Consider the following 15,425-nt stretch of genomic DNA (forward strand, 5'->3'; position numbering starts at 1 on the left):
AAACAGAAGTATAGTGTTGTAAGATTTTTGTATTATACATAAAGTAGTATATTATTTTTAAATAGACTGTGATACATGAAAGAGATATAAACACTACAGCAGCCCCTAAAAATAAAAAAGAGAAATACCTAATAAGCCAATAGCAGAGACTTTATAAAAAAGTTCTAAAAAATATTCAATACCTGTAAAAACTACACAGTAAATATTTCAGGCATTGTGAGCCACATGGTCACTGTTGCAACTACTTAAAACTACCACTGTAGTTAAGAAAGCAGCCACAGACAATATTTTAATAAACGGGCATAGTAGCATTTCAATAAAACTTTATATATGGACAGTGGGCTACTTTTGACCTGTGGGTCACATTTTGCTGATTCCTGATCTAATAGGCTAATCCCTTAACAACTAGAAAAAGGAGGGCTAAACTAACCTAAAATGTGACAGATTGTTAAGTACAGCAAACCACCATGGCAAATGTATACCTATGTAACAAACGTGCATGTTCTGCACATGTATCCAAGAACTTAAAGTAAAATTTTAAAAACTAAAAAAAAAAAAAAAAAAAAACAAATAATAAAAATAACAGAATATTATAAAAAATAGAATAAGTTAGCAAAGCCAAAGCTTATTTTTTAAAAATGAACAACAAAATTAATAAACTCCTAACTAAAGAGAAAATACGAATTACCAGTATGAGGACTGAAAGAGGAATTATCACAACAGATCCGACAAGAATTAAAAATATAATAATGGAATATTATAAAGCCTGTATCAATAAACTTAATGTCTTACAAGAAAATGAAAATCTGATTCTAAAACTTGTACAGAAATTCAATAGATCTAAACAGCAAATACAGTTTCAAAAAAAGAGCAAAGTTAAAGGACTTACAGCACCTTACAAATATGAATTCCAAGGCATCCTATAAAGGCAAAGCAATTAAAACACTGTGGAATAAACATAAAGGAAGACATATAGATCAATGAAACAGAAACAGAGTCCAGTAAAAAATAAACAAACACACACATATACACACACAGAGGATTTAATACAGGGGCCAAGGTAATTCAATAGAAAAAGGATCATATTTTTTAAACAGCACAGGAACAATTTAATATCTATTTGGAAAAAAATAAACTTCAACCCTTACACCACACAATGTATAAAAATTAACTCATATAATTGTCAAAAAGGTAAAATCTTTTTCACATCATAGTAGCAAACATTTCTTAGATGAAACAGAAAAAGCATCAACTACAACAATAACAGTTAGAATACAGATACTTCACCAAAACGTAAAACTCTTCTTTGAAAGATATGGTTAAGAAAACGAAAAAGCAAACCAAAGACGGAAAGATAATATTATTAATATATATCTGAAAAAAGAATCTATATGTAGAATATAGAAAGAATTTTTACAATTGAATAAAACAAACAACCCAAAGTTTAAAATAATAAATGTTGACCAAGCACAGTGGCTCATGCCTATATTCCCGGCACTTTGGGAGGCTGAGGCAGGTGAATTGCTTGAGCCCAGGAGTTTGAGACCAGCCTGGGCAACATAGGGAAACTCCGTCTCTACAAAAACTACAAAAACTAGCTGGCATGGTGGCATGCGCCTGTAGTCCTAGCTACTTGAGAGGCTGAGATGGGAGGATTAGTTGAGCCCAGGAGACAGAAGTTGCAGTGAGCCATGATAGCGCCACTGCACTCCAGCCTGGGTGACAAAGGGAGACCTTGTCTCAAAAAAATCAATCAATCAATCAAATATCAAATGGTTTGAACAGATATTTTACAAAGAACATATATGAATGACTAAGTACACTAAAAGATAATTAACATAATTAATCATCAGGTAAATGCAAATTAAATGCAAAAAATATACCATATACACCCATTACAACAGATAAAGACAGTGCCAAGTATTCACCAGGATGTGAAGCAAATGGAACTTTCATACACTGCTGATGGAAATGTAAAATCATGCAGCCAATTCTGAAAGAGACTTTGGCAGTTTCTTAAAAAGTCACACTTACTATACAACCTCAGTACACCTCTGGATGCTTGCTGGTCACCCACTGGTTTCTCCCTTAGCACTGATGTTTGAGACTGCTACAGGGAATCTGTAGGCTCCCCTATAGGCTGTAGGCTGTACTTGCCAGGTCTGATTTGGTCCATCTTGCACCCTGTCAATGCTCCTCCCCAACCCCAGGGCTGAGGAGGGAGCTCAGACCACTATGCCCTCCACAAATGTGCCCATTGCCTGAGGACATACTTGCCAGGTCTGACTTGGCCCACCTTGCACTCCGCCTCCCCAACCGCAGGGCTGAGGAGGGAGCTCAGACTGCTGTAGTGGTAGTTACACAATGTATACATTTGTCAAAAGGCACTGAGCTCTATATATTTAAAGTGTACATATTGTTATAATTATACCTCAATGAAGTTATTTTGAATTAAGTCATTACTCTTAGGATCTAATTGTTATTCTTCTCTAAGTAATCCTTTTACTCCCATAACTTTAAAGACTTTCTCTTGTCTTAGTTATTCTGTCATCTCATTACTATGTTTATAGGTGCTTGTGGTACTCTACTTTCATTCTTTTATTAAATATTTCATTCTCTTTTTCTTTCCTCTTAATTTCTTATTATCCATCATTTTGTCCCTCTGGAGAGCATTATGTATTATTTCCTCAGCTTTCTTCCAATTTGCTAATATATTTCATCAACGTCTACTCAATGTTCACTGAGTGAATAATCTCCATGACTATATTTTCATGTCTTATCTTATAACTTCTATTCACACCTTATTTCTTAGAACGCTCAAAAAAACCCTTAAGGCATCCATTTAGCTGATTTCAATGCTTCTAGTATTTCTACCATCTAAAGTGTAAATCTTCTCAATTGATGTGCAATTCACTTTTGCGTGATTAGTAACATTGAATCCTATTATCAAATATTGAATTTTTCATAACAGTCTTGAGTGTATTCTTTGAAATGCAGAAACATCCCTACTGAACATTTTCACGTTCCCTTCTACAAGGTCACACTGGTGACTGGACTGTACCATTTTAAAGATTAAATCTCAACTAAACAGTACTTGGATCATGAAGGTGTAAACTAAGACCCTGTATTTATGTGTAGCACAGGCCTGTATTCCAGTTTCCTTAGTAACTTTTCCTACCCACAGCCCTGAGTAGATGTCAAATTCTCATGCAGCTGCTAGGCAGAGATTTTCTCATCCACATTTCACAGTAGGGCAGCCCTTCCAGATGCCTAGTTTTACATAGGTGGATCTTTCCTATTCTCTGAGGCTTAAAGCCTAGATTTCCCTAATGTAATTATTATCAACTCTGGCCTCCAGCTAGGTTTGCACACTCCAATGAGCTAATTAGACTTCAGCTCCTTCTCATCTGATGTTGAGTCCTCATCATTTGCTGTTTTGGTTCTCTTTATTTCTAGAACTTGAATATTTTGCTCTGTTTAAGCTTGGCTATAACCCAAAATGCATTTGTTATATTTTTTCTAGTTTCCACTTGCTAGGGTTTGAATATGTTTGCCGAAGTTCATGTGTTAAAATCTTAATCTCCAATGCAACAGTGCTGAGAGGTGAGACCTTTAAGAGGTGATTAGGTCATCAGGGCTCTGCCATCATAAATGAATACAGTTATCGTGGGAGTGAGTTAGTTATAAATTAACCCATGAAATGGGATTTCTTATAAAAGGATGGGTTTGGCCCCCTTCCCTACTTCCTTCCCCTAGAGTGTGCAAGCACTCTCTTGCCCTTCTGCCTTCGGCCATAGGATGACAGATAAAGAAGGTCCTCACCAGATGCCAGTACCTTGATATTGGTGCCAGCCTCCAGAACCTAGAGAAATAGATTTCTACTGTTATTTAATTACTCCATCTGTGCTATTCTGTCATAGTAGCACAAAATGCACTAAGACACCACTTCCTGTGTTTGGAGTGGGAAGAGAAGTCCTTTCATATCAGCAAAATCCTGATTTCAAGAAAGTGATAATGACAGTAGGAGAAAGATAAATTACAAGACAATTCCAATTAAGACTATAGATCGAAAAGTCTCAAGTGAAAAATTAAGAAATTGGGTGCAGCAATGTATTTTTAAAAAATCATCACAGCTACAATGGGTTTATTTCAGGAATACAAGGCTGGTTTAACATTAGAATACTAAAATATAACCCAGGCATCAGCAAACTTCTGATATGAAATATTTTAGGCTTTGTGTACCACATGCCATCTGTATCACATGTTGTTCTGTGGTTTTATTTTTTATAATCCCTTAAAAATGTAAAAACCACTCTTAGCTCACGGGCTGTACAAACACAAATCACAGTTTGCTATTACCTGATATAATGCAACATGCCAACAGAATAAGTGAGAAAAGTCATATGATTATCTAAATAGATGCACAAAATGTATTTCATAACATCCAACATCCATTCATGATTTTTCTTTTGTGGGGGGGGGTAGGGTCGGGGGACAGAGTCTCACTCTGTCACCCAGCTGGAGTGCAATGGCACCATCTTAGCTCACTGCAACCTCTGCCTCCCAGGTTCAAGTGATTTTCCTGCCTCAGTCTCCCGAGTAGCTGGGATTACAGGTGCCCGCCACCACGCCTAATTTTTGTATTTTAATAGAGACAGGGTTTCACCATGTTGGCCAGGCTGGTTTCGAACTCCTGCCCTCAGGTGATCTGCCCACCTCAGCCTCCCAAAGTGCTGGGATTACAGGAGTGAGCCACTGTGCCCGGCACATGATTTTTAAATTATGCATAATATAGGAAGATAACTTCCCTAACCCAACAAGGATTATCAACTAAAAACCTACATCAAACTTCCTCTTAATGAAGAAATCTTAGAAAGATTGTCTTTAAGACTGGAAACAAGATAAGGATGCCTACCACCTCTACCTCCACCCAACACTTTATCCTAGCCAGTAAAGCAGGAGAAAAAAAAAAAAAAAAACCTAAAAGGATAAGGTTTGAAAACAAAAAACAAAATTATCACTATCAGATTAATATTACTGTCTATGCCCTAGACAGTACAGATAAAGCACTAGAAATGACAAGAGAGTTTAGCAATGTGGCTGCATGTAAGATTAATATTATCTGTCACGCCTGTAATCCCAGCACTTTGGGAGGCCAAGGCAGGCAGATCAAAAGGTCAGGAGATCGAGACCATCCTGGCCAATATGGTGAAACACCGTCTCTACTAAAAATACAAAATTAGCCAGGTGTGGCACACACCTGTAGTCCAAGCTACTTGGGAGGCTGAGGCAGAAGAATCACTTGAAGCTGGAAGGTAGAGCTTGCAGTGAGCTGATACCCGGCCACTGCACTCCAGCCTAGGAAGAGAGTGAGACTCTGTCTCAAAAAAAAAAAAAAAAAAAAAAGATTAATATATGTCTACCTATTCATGTGTCAGTTACTTCGCTACTCTTTGGGGGCTTCTGAAGGAACTAGATTAGGCAAGCCTTTATCCAGATAGACTTTTGCCTTAGCTTTTGCCTAGAACAACTGATTATCCCTTTCAGGTTATTAAGCAATTTCTTAATGTGGGAGCTTTAGGTTCAAGCTCCTATCTGCAGGTAGAACCCAAAGCTGAGTCTCCTGTTTCCAGGATGAATATTGGTATAGGCTGAGCATCCCTTATGTAAAATGCTCAGGACCAGAAGTATTTTAGATTTTGAATATTTTTGCACTTTGGAATGTTTGCATTATTTATATACTTACTGGTTGACCATCCCAAATCTGATAACCTGAAATCCAAAATGCTCCAATGAGCATTTACTTTGAGTGTCATGTCAGTGCTCAAAAAGTTTGATTTTAGAGCATTTTGGATTTTGGATTTTCAAATTAGGGATGCTCAACCTGTATTTGCCTCCAGGACAAACCTAGCATCTACTCAGTGTTAACTTTGATTTCCACATACTGATGTTTGAAAATATTGTCGTTTATTTTGTCCTTGGAGATTTCCTTTACGTCTTAATGCACTGCATTTATTGCAGGGAATGTCTAATCCAAGATTTAGCTGTATTAAAACAAAAGGCCATTCTGAAGATCCAGTCTAAAGTATTATTTATAAAAACTATTACATATAAAGGAATGATTTAGGCTGGGCACAGTGGCTCACACCTGTAATTCCAGCATTTTGGGAGGCCAAGACAAGGTGATCGCTTGAACCCAGGAGTTTGGGACCAGGACTGGGCAACACAGGGAGTTTCCATCTCTACAAAAAAAATTTTTTTAATTAGCTGGGTGTGGTGGCATGTGCCTGTAGACCCAGCTTCTTGGTAGGTTGAGACAGGAGAATTACTTAAGCCTGGGAGGTCGTGGCCTGTGCAACAGAGTGAGGCCCTGTCCTTAAAAAAAAAAAAAAAAAAAAAGATATGATTTAAAACAGAATTCCCAAAATGTTAAGTGATTGCTTTCAGATTATAAATCATGGATAATTTGTTTTTTCTTCTGTATCCACATCTTCTACTCACGGTCTTCTTTTGTTTTTAAAAAGAAGAAACAATATACTTTGTTTTTTAAAAGAAGTTATGCATACAACATATTTTTTACAACTATTTTTTAAAGCATTACTGAAAACATAACAGAATATTTAACAAGCATACACTTGCTTTTCAAATGGAATCTTAATTCATTCTCATAAACATCCTATAACTTAAGTATCATTATCCTTATTTCTGCAGAAGAGGAAACTGAGGCTCAGAAGGTTAAGCAATTTGCCCAAGCAACAGAGCTGGGATTTGAATTCAGGAATACTTGTTCCAAGGCCAGTGCTTTTTCCATTGAACCATGTTGCCTCCCACAAGAGAGCATTTTCACATTACCACCTGCTAGTTCTAATTAAGAGATAGTAATTAAACAATTCTCCACTCCTGACAACAATATTTAAGCTACTGGCAATTTAAAAAAATTAACCTGAACATCTCTTTATCTGCTGGAAGATATTATACCTAAACACAAACTGTAACAGAGAAAAAGACTTCAATATGACACAGATGCATTTCCAAAGCACAGTTCATTACATTATCTATTAATAGGACATGAAGCATAAAAATGTTGTTTAATGACCAATATACTTATAAAAGTTTTCAACTCAACTAATAATAAAAGAAATACAAATTAAAGTAACAAGGACATATCTATCAAATTGTCAAAAATGTTTTAAACAGTAATAGCCAGGTAAGGCCAAAGGTGCAATTCTCATATATCTTAGGAGAGAATGTAATCAGTAGAGACGTGCTGTAGGCCAATTGATAATATGTACATTATTTGAATGTATGTGGTTTCTGACCTAGTAATTCCTCATCTAGGAATTCATCCTGATGAAATAATCACAGATACGTGCATAACATTTAGATACCAGGTTGTTCATCTTAATAGTTACTTATAATAGCAAAAGGAGGCGGAGAAGCAGAAGAGAAAAAAGGGAAGAAGGGGAGGGAAAGGAGAGAGAGAAGGAAGAGGAAGAGGTGGAGGAGAAGGAGGAGGAAGAAGCTGGGATAAATCCAAATCTATAATATCAAATTAGGTTAATAAATTACATACAGTACATTGAAGTGATTACTAGAAGTCGCGAGTGGGGATGGGCAAATGTTAATCAAAGGGTACAAAGTTTCAGCTAGACAAGAAGAATAAATTTTGGTGATCTATTGTACAGAAAGGTAAGTATAGTTAATAATAATAATGTATATCTCAAAATGGTAAAAAAAAAAAAAAAAGTGGATATTAGATGTTCTCACCACAAAGAAATGATAAGTATGTGAAAAGATGAATGTTAGCCTGATTTGAACATTCCACAATGCATACATGTAGCAAAACATCAAAACATACCCTAAATGTATGCAATTATTTGTCAGTTAAAAAGAAAAAGAAAAAATGTACATCCAAAAGAATTCAACCAGCCATGAAATGATGATACTGTCACATGTGTCCATATAGAAGACCACCTAAACAGGCTTTCTATAAGCAACAAGTCTGTTTATTCACTTGGGTGCAAGTGATTTGAGTCTGAAAAGAGAGTCAACAAAGGGAGATAGGAGAGCGGCAGCTTTGTAGGACTCAGGTAGGCAGTGGAAAGTTACAGTTAGAGGTGGTTATCTGTTGTCAGCAGGGGAGGGCGTCATGGAGGTGCATGGTGGTGAGATCATGAGATCCACTGTCCTGGAGAAGAATGTCATGACTGATCAGTTAGGGTAAGGCAGGAACAAGTCATAATGGTGGAATGTCGTAAGGTGGGTTACCAGTTAAGGCAGGAATTGGCTGTTTCACTTCTTTTGTGGTTTTTCAGCTGCTCCAGACTTCTTGGCTCCTACAGGCCATCTGGACGTATGTGTGCAGGTCACAGGGGTTACAACGGCTGAGCTTCGGCTCAAAGGCCTGACAAATACCACTATACTTAGTAGCATAGAAAGAAATCCTTGACATGGTGTTTGAAGAAAGTAAGTAAAAAACAATATGTATAACAGTATGATTGTATTTTTATTAACCTGTATTCAGTTATATTTCTATATTTGTAAAACATAAAGTCTAGAATATATATATATATCAAAATGTTGATGCTGGATATATCAGGTGATATGATTTGAGATTATTTTAATTTTTCTTCATCTATATTTTCTTATTTTTCCACAATAAATATTTATTACTTGTGTAAAAAAAAGTGAAAAAAAATTCACAGTCATATCAGTTGGTAAGCAAGAATGCTCACAATCTATTACTAAGTAATACAAGTATGTTTCAAAACAGTATATAAGTATGTTCTCATTTATGTAAGAAAAATAATATGTATTAGGTTGAGCCATTTGAAATTGCTGGCATTTGTCTAGTTTTCACTTATAAAAATAGCAATTTCAAATGGTTCGATTTAATACATATATTTGGAAAAATATACTCTAAAATACTAATACCATCCTGGTCATTTTTTCCTCTTCTTAAAGGACATCTATATTTTCCTCTTTAAATTCATGTGTATTTTCTTGCTTTAGATTTCAAATTTTTCTAATTTTTCTGAAAACTAAATCCCAGTTTCAACATTTACAGGATACCCTGGGCAAGTTTAGTGAAGTCTCTAAATTTAAACAAACAAAAAAAAATCAAAATCATAACAATAGTACCTACCTCACAGAGGTAGTTTAAAATGAATAACTCATGTAGCAAGAGTAACACCAAGCCTGGCAAATGGATGCTGGAACATACATGTGGTGGTTAGGAAGATGGATGGAAATCTGACTCCCTAGATCCATTACTTACTAAGAAATGTGTAAGTTATGTCACCTCTCTGCATCTGTTTTCTCATCTATAAAACAGGAATAATCCCATACAGTTTGTGTGACGAGTACAGAAGTGTTTTAAAGTAGTTAGCATAGTGCCTGAAAAACAGGAAGTTAACAATAAAGTTTGGCTGTTTTATCATTGATCATAATAGTATTATTAAGATATCAGGCCGGGCGCGGTGGCTCAAGCCTGTAATCCCAGCACTTTGGGAGGCCGAGACGGGCGGATCACGAGGTCAGGAGATCGAGACCATCCTGGCTAACACGGTGAAACCCCGTCTCTACTAAAAACTACACAAAAAAAAACTAGCCGGGCGACGTGGCGGCACCTGTAGTCCCAGCTACTCGGGAGGCTGAGGCAGGAGAATGACGTGAACCCGGGAGGCGGAGCTTGCAGTGAGCTGAGATCCGGCCACAGCACTCCAGCCTGGGTGACAGAGCGAGACTCCGTCTCAAAAAAAAAAAAAAAAAGATATCAGAAAAAAATAGATATATTTGTATAAGTTAATACCAACACTGAGTTGATTAATTGTATTAAGTATGATATCCTATATAGAGGCTATATCGCTGTTGTTTTCCCTGGATTTAGTTCCATTCCAACGTATATAATCTCACTAGTGATAAATCCACCAGTTTTATAATCAAAAACTAGAATTCTATTATACTTTGTAGGCAACATTTCCAGAAAGTACTATAGTCCTAAATCCGTTAATGAAATTTTCTCAACTTTTAAATGATAGCTTCTCTTTTTCCTTTGAAATACCTTTACCACAAATATATGACAGACAGAACTCTTTCTAACTAAACCTCCCTCTTACCCAAATATGTACTTATATAAGAATCAGACCCAGACCAAAACCTTCCAGAATCCAAAAGATGCGTGGAGTTTCCAAAGTCCATTGGGTACAAAACAAGAAAAGGAAAACTCTAAAGAGAGGAAGAAATAAGGAAGATAAAAGAAACAAAAAATTTACTGTTAATTTTACTGTTAATAATAATCGTTATTATTACTGGAAAAGATCTTCACTTTGTTTTCAACAAGCAAGTAAAGCCTACTTTTACCTTCTCAATACATACGAATGCAGGCTTATAACCGAGGTCTTAGAACCATGTTTCATTCTATCTTCATAGAATAAAATTTCACATCTTGGGATCTATTCCTATTCAGGAGATATCATAATTCCCTCTAAGATCCACGCATAGATAAAATATTCCTTTATGCAAATATCCCTTTATTCTCTTACCTTAACAGCTTCTCCAAGAGTTTGGTTTTTGTCAGCTTCCTCACTGGAGTGCAATTCAAGTCTATAATTCAATTCCTGTAGTTGTTGTGCCTGTTCATTCAATAGCATTTGTGCCTGCTGTTCCCGAAGTAATGCATTATTTAGTTCTTCACATGCACTTTCAAACTTCTCATGGGTGATCAATTTCTGTAAAAAGTGGGAGGGGGGAGAATCAGCTATAAAGCTAACTGCATTGTTATTATTTTGTCTTCAAAATTAAAGGAATATAATACAAACATTTCTAGGCATTTGATACATCAAAAAAATACAATTAGCTTTTCTTAATTGCATAAGTCAAGATAAAAATACTACTGTGATTTTTAAAGCACAATAGCCATACTTAGTTTTCATTTTCAGTCAAATAAAATCTTAGAAAACTCATTTGAAATTCCAAATAAATCCATGATGCTCAGTTTAAGTTTTCATACATGAATACTTTTTATAAAGATTATGATTGTGGGAATTAAAACCTTTAACAATTTCCTTGGCTTTTAACTGATCACCTAAAAGTTTGTGTTCAGTGTATGTTATTATTCGGGTCTCCCCAGTCAAATGTCTTCTCCTAGGCAGGTCTTACATGTCTACACCTCTCCAACTCCCACTCACACTTTTATACCATCTTGTTTTATTTTCTTCACAGCCACTGTCATTATCTAAATTCATCTCACTTTTTTTATTGCCTGTCCACACCCTGCCACCAACCACACATATAAAGTTGTAGCTCCACAAAGCAGGGACTTCATTTAGCTTTTCATCCAACCGAGAAAAGTGCCTGGCCCTCAGTGAGTGTTCAATATTTGTTGTATGAAAGAATATTCATATATAAACATCTGCCAACAAAATCCATACCATAATACACAACATGGTTTTTACGATATCGTGCCTGCTTTGGAGGGCACAGTACTCTGCTCTGGAATAACTAATGACAGTTCTAGATAGGGATGTAGAATTCAGGGCAAGACAAGTTTATATTATCTCCTGTTCAAAACATTTAAACAAATGAAACTTAGATACGACAAACAACAGAGACATAGTGAATTGTAAAAACAAGGAAGGTTTCACAAAAGGTAGATAACCTGAGAAATATACATGGAAAACTCAAGGGAACCATTCAGGCCACTTAAATACACAAGGTATACATGTATCTATTTAAAATTTCTAACTTTCCCATTGTAAAAAAGGATTTGAGGTGTATTAATATCATTCACCACAAATATAAAGCAGGTTGATTTGAAATTTCAAAAAATCTGGGAGGAAAAAGCAGGAAAAACATCCTTTTGATTCTAAGCATCTAGTAATTATTGTAACTGAATATAGACTTTGTCTTTTATTTTTCTGACAAATAAGACAAAAATAGAAATGAGCATATTCACAGTTTCCTCGTGGGCCAACAACAGCAAGCACGCAGTTCATACAAAGAGAAAGACTTTTGCTGAAACTAAGTTTTAGGATAAATCAATTACATGGGTCCTTCTATATTATAATACATAAGCACTCAGTTTTATTTTGGCAGCAGGTACCTTGCCTGCCACTTCCATGAAGCAACTGTCTTTTAAAACTCTTATTTCTCTTTTTAAGTGTGCATTCCTCAACAATTTAAGAGTGCATTTTTCAACACTGAAGAAATTTTAAAAGCCAATAGTGTAGCATAAAAACAGATGTCTGATAATTTACCTAAGTTAATATAAATTAATGAGAATGATCACAAGGCACAGAGGAAAGTTGCCTCATTTTCAGAGTCAACTAGTAAAAGATATATCTAATATGTCACTGATATTTGTATAGTGCTAAGATTGTACAGAATATTCAACCTTTTACTCCCTGTTAAACAGTTGCCGAACTCTCCACATTGTGCTATTACAACCAAACCCTCAGCTTTCAAAACATCAAATCTAACAGTCTCCTCTCAGCACTCCAGTTCTATTTCTATTTATTAACATCCCTCTCTGCGCTGGGTCTTGTGAACATATATTTTTGCACCTCTTCCATCTTTAATGTATTGTGTTGTTTTAAATTACCACTCCTTGCCATGAGACCATTCTATCCTTTTCAATTCACTTGACCATCAAGTGGATAAGATCTTTCCATCAACATCCCCACCACTTCACAGGGCTTCCCTGTTTAGCAGAATATGTGTTCCCTTCACAATCCTCCAAAATTTCCTCTTTACCTAAAAACTCAGGTAATTTTAGCCTCTTCCTTGTCCATCCATCCCTCCCAGAGACTGGCTCAATTCTGTTTATACCTCTGTAAAGTAAATAAAATCAAGCAAGCATAGCAATGCAGAATAAGAAAGAGATGGTGTGTGAAAGCAAGTGTAAGGAGCTAATAAACAAACAAAGATCATGAGACTGGGGAAGTTAGCTGTTAAAAAACAACTGTCAGTAGATGGACATAGTATTCTAAAACCATTAAAGTACTAAATAGCTTTTGGTGAGCAGGATGTTTCCCTTTATAATTTTAGACCAACTATAAAGAAGCTATTTTATTCTCTCCAATATACTTTGTCTGAAATCAGTGAGAGACAAATGGTTCCAGGCACTCTCTCCAATTTTCTTAGAGGAAAATAGCATCTTTTTTTCATTTTTTATGTTTTTAATAAAACAACCCTTTATTAACACACCTAGGTATCAACATTAACCACTATCACGAAGTGGATAAAAGCATGAGTTTTAGAGCCACATAAACTAAGTTCAAATTCTGTCATTTCCATTAATAACTATACGACTTCAGGCAAGTTACTTAGTTTCTACATGCTCCAAAATCCTCATCCGTAAATTAGAAATAATAATATTATATATTATAATAATATAATAGTATGTGAGATAATCATAAGGATCAAATGAGTCATCGCCTGTAATGTGCTTAGGGTCAGTGTCTGATACATGGTCAATATGATCACTAAATGTTAGAAATTGTCACATACTTCATAACTTATAATTGTAGGACAATATCTAAAAATTAAGTACTGTCCGGGTGTGGTTCACGTCTGTAATCCCAGCACTTTGGCAGGCTGAGGCGGGGAGATAACCTGAGGTCAGGAGTATGAGACCAGCCTGGCCAACATGGTGAAACCCCATCTCTACTAAAAATACAAAAAATTAGCCGGGCATGGTGGTGGGCACCTGTAATGCCAACTCCTGCTGAGGCAGGAGAATTCCTTGAACCTGGGAGGCGGAGGCTGCAGTGAGCTGAGATCACACCACTGCACTCCGGCCTGGGCGACAGAGCAAGACTCCATCTCAAAAAATAAAATAAGGCAAAATAAAGTAAAAATTAAGTACCTCTTTCCTCAATTATTATCCTATTTTTATTCCTACACTTCACACTAAGCACTTCCTCAAACATACTCCTAATTACTGCAAGCCAGTTATTCAAAAAAAGCCCTTACAAGAGGATTCTGTCACCTTCCACCAACCTTCCCTCAAACTCTAACCTTCTCTCTAGATGCTAGAAATTAAGTCCTGACTATTTCTAAACTAACCAAAGATAAGATGCAAACTCGTTTTCTTAATACTTAACTATGGACTAGGAAATCAAATTGTGTAGAATATTTAGAATTCTTCATACATATTCCAGGAGTAATATATGTAACGAATTTTCCAATTTTTACAAAAGCCATTATATATAATTATATATATTTATATATAAATATAAATACAGTTGACTATATTCTAAATCTCAAATTGCATAAATGACTGTGTCCATTTTGGTAGACTACCTCAATATCCCATTTAGCTGTTTATATGATACAGAAGCAAACCAAATGGAAGGAGACACATGCTTCAAAAGAATTTGTTTTTAAAAGTATAAACATCTCTTTATTATTTAAGTAAAATGGCAAAAAATGGAAAAAATCACGTATCTCAGAAAAGGGAAATACTCAAATTTTGATACATCCACATGACACACTAGTATTCACTTAACTGAAATGAAATTAATAATAAATGACAAAGGAAAATGATTACAGTACTTTAAGTGCATACATGTATACATATATTTATATGTCAGGATGCAAACTGTATGTACAAAATTATTCCAAACTACAATTGTGCATAAAGGCATGCATAGGCATATATATACATAAGAAATGTGGAAAACAAAATGCATCCACATTTCAACAGTGATTGATTCTGGATGGTAAGATGAAAATGATTTTAACTCTCCTCTTTTTTAAAATAAATATTGTATATTTTTTTGTAGAGATGGGGTCTCACTATCTCTTGAATTCCTAGCCTCCAGTAACCTTCCCACCTTGGCCTCCCAAAGCACTGGGATTATAAGAGGAATGAGCCACCATACCCAGTCTAAACTTCCTTCTTAATACTTTCTTGTATTTTTACTTATGGTTGTCCTCTATAACTTTTATAATTAGAAAAAAAAGTTGAAGCAGCTCAGCTCATAGATTTTCTTTCTCTGAGCAAAAAACTAAGAGAAGGAAAAATTAAGGTGTCTTGAGACATTTACTGAAAAGAAACCTATGGCTTAAGAGTATTTCATGATTCCTTGACCTGCCTAATTCATAGGAACTCTCTGCCCTTTGAAGGTGTATCTACTTGAAATAATAATTAACACTAGCACAATTACATTATCATAGGATTGATAACTAAACTACTATACCTACTGCTGCCTCTGTTACTGCAAATGTTAAAACTGTAAATTCCAAATTAACCAAAAGATAAACTTAAAAGCACATTTAAACTGAAGTTACAGTAGCTGTTTTAAGTTGTATACAGTCTTGAAGTTTCAGGGTAATCTTTTAACTCTATGTTCCCATATCCACATTAAAAACAGCAATGTTCGTAAGTATCCCAACTGCAAACAGAACATGTAGATGTCTGC

General features: G+C 35.5%; 1 protein-coding gene across 1 annotated transcript in view; it reads right to left on the minus strand.

Annotated features, from left to right (window-relative positions):
• CCDC171 (coiled-coil domain containing 171) overlaps window positions 1-15,425 on the minus strand; it is a 288,764-nt gene that overhangs the window by 71,065 nt on the left and 202,274 nt on the right. The window contains exon 21 of the mRNA XM_026453886.1: window positions 10,545-10,730. Coding sequence (XP_026309671.1) covers window positions 10,545-10,730 — 186 coding nt within the window. The remainder of the gene's footprint in view (window positions 1-10,544; window positions 10,731-15,425) is intronic.

Source organism: Piliocolobus tephrosceles, chromosome 14, assembly GCF_002776525.5.
Source record: "Piliocolobus tephrosceles isolate RC106 chromosome 14, ASM277652v3, whole genome shotgun sequence".
Lineage (NCBI taxonomy): Eukaryota > Metazoa > Chordata > Mammalia > Primates > Cercopithecidae > Piliocolobus > Piliocolobus tephrosceles.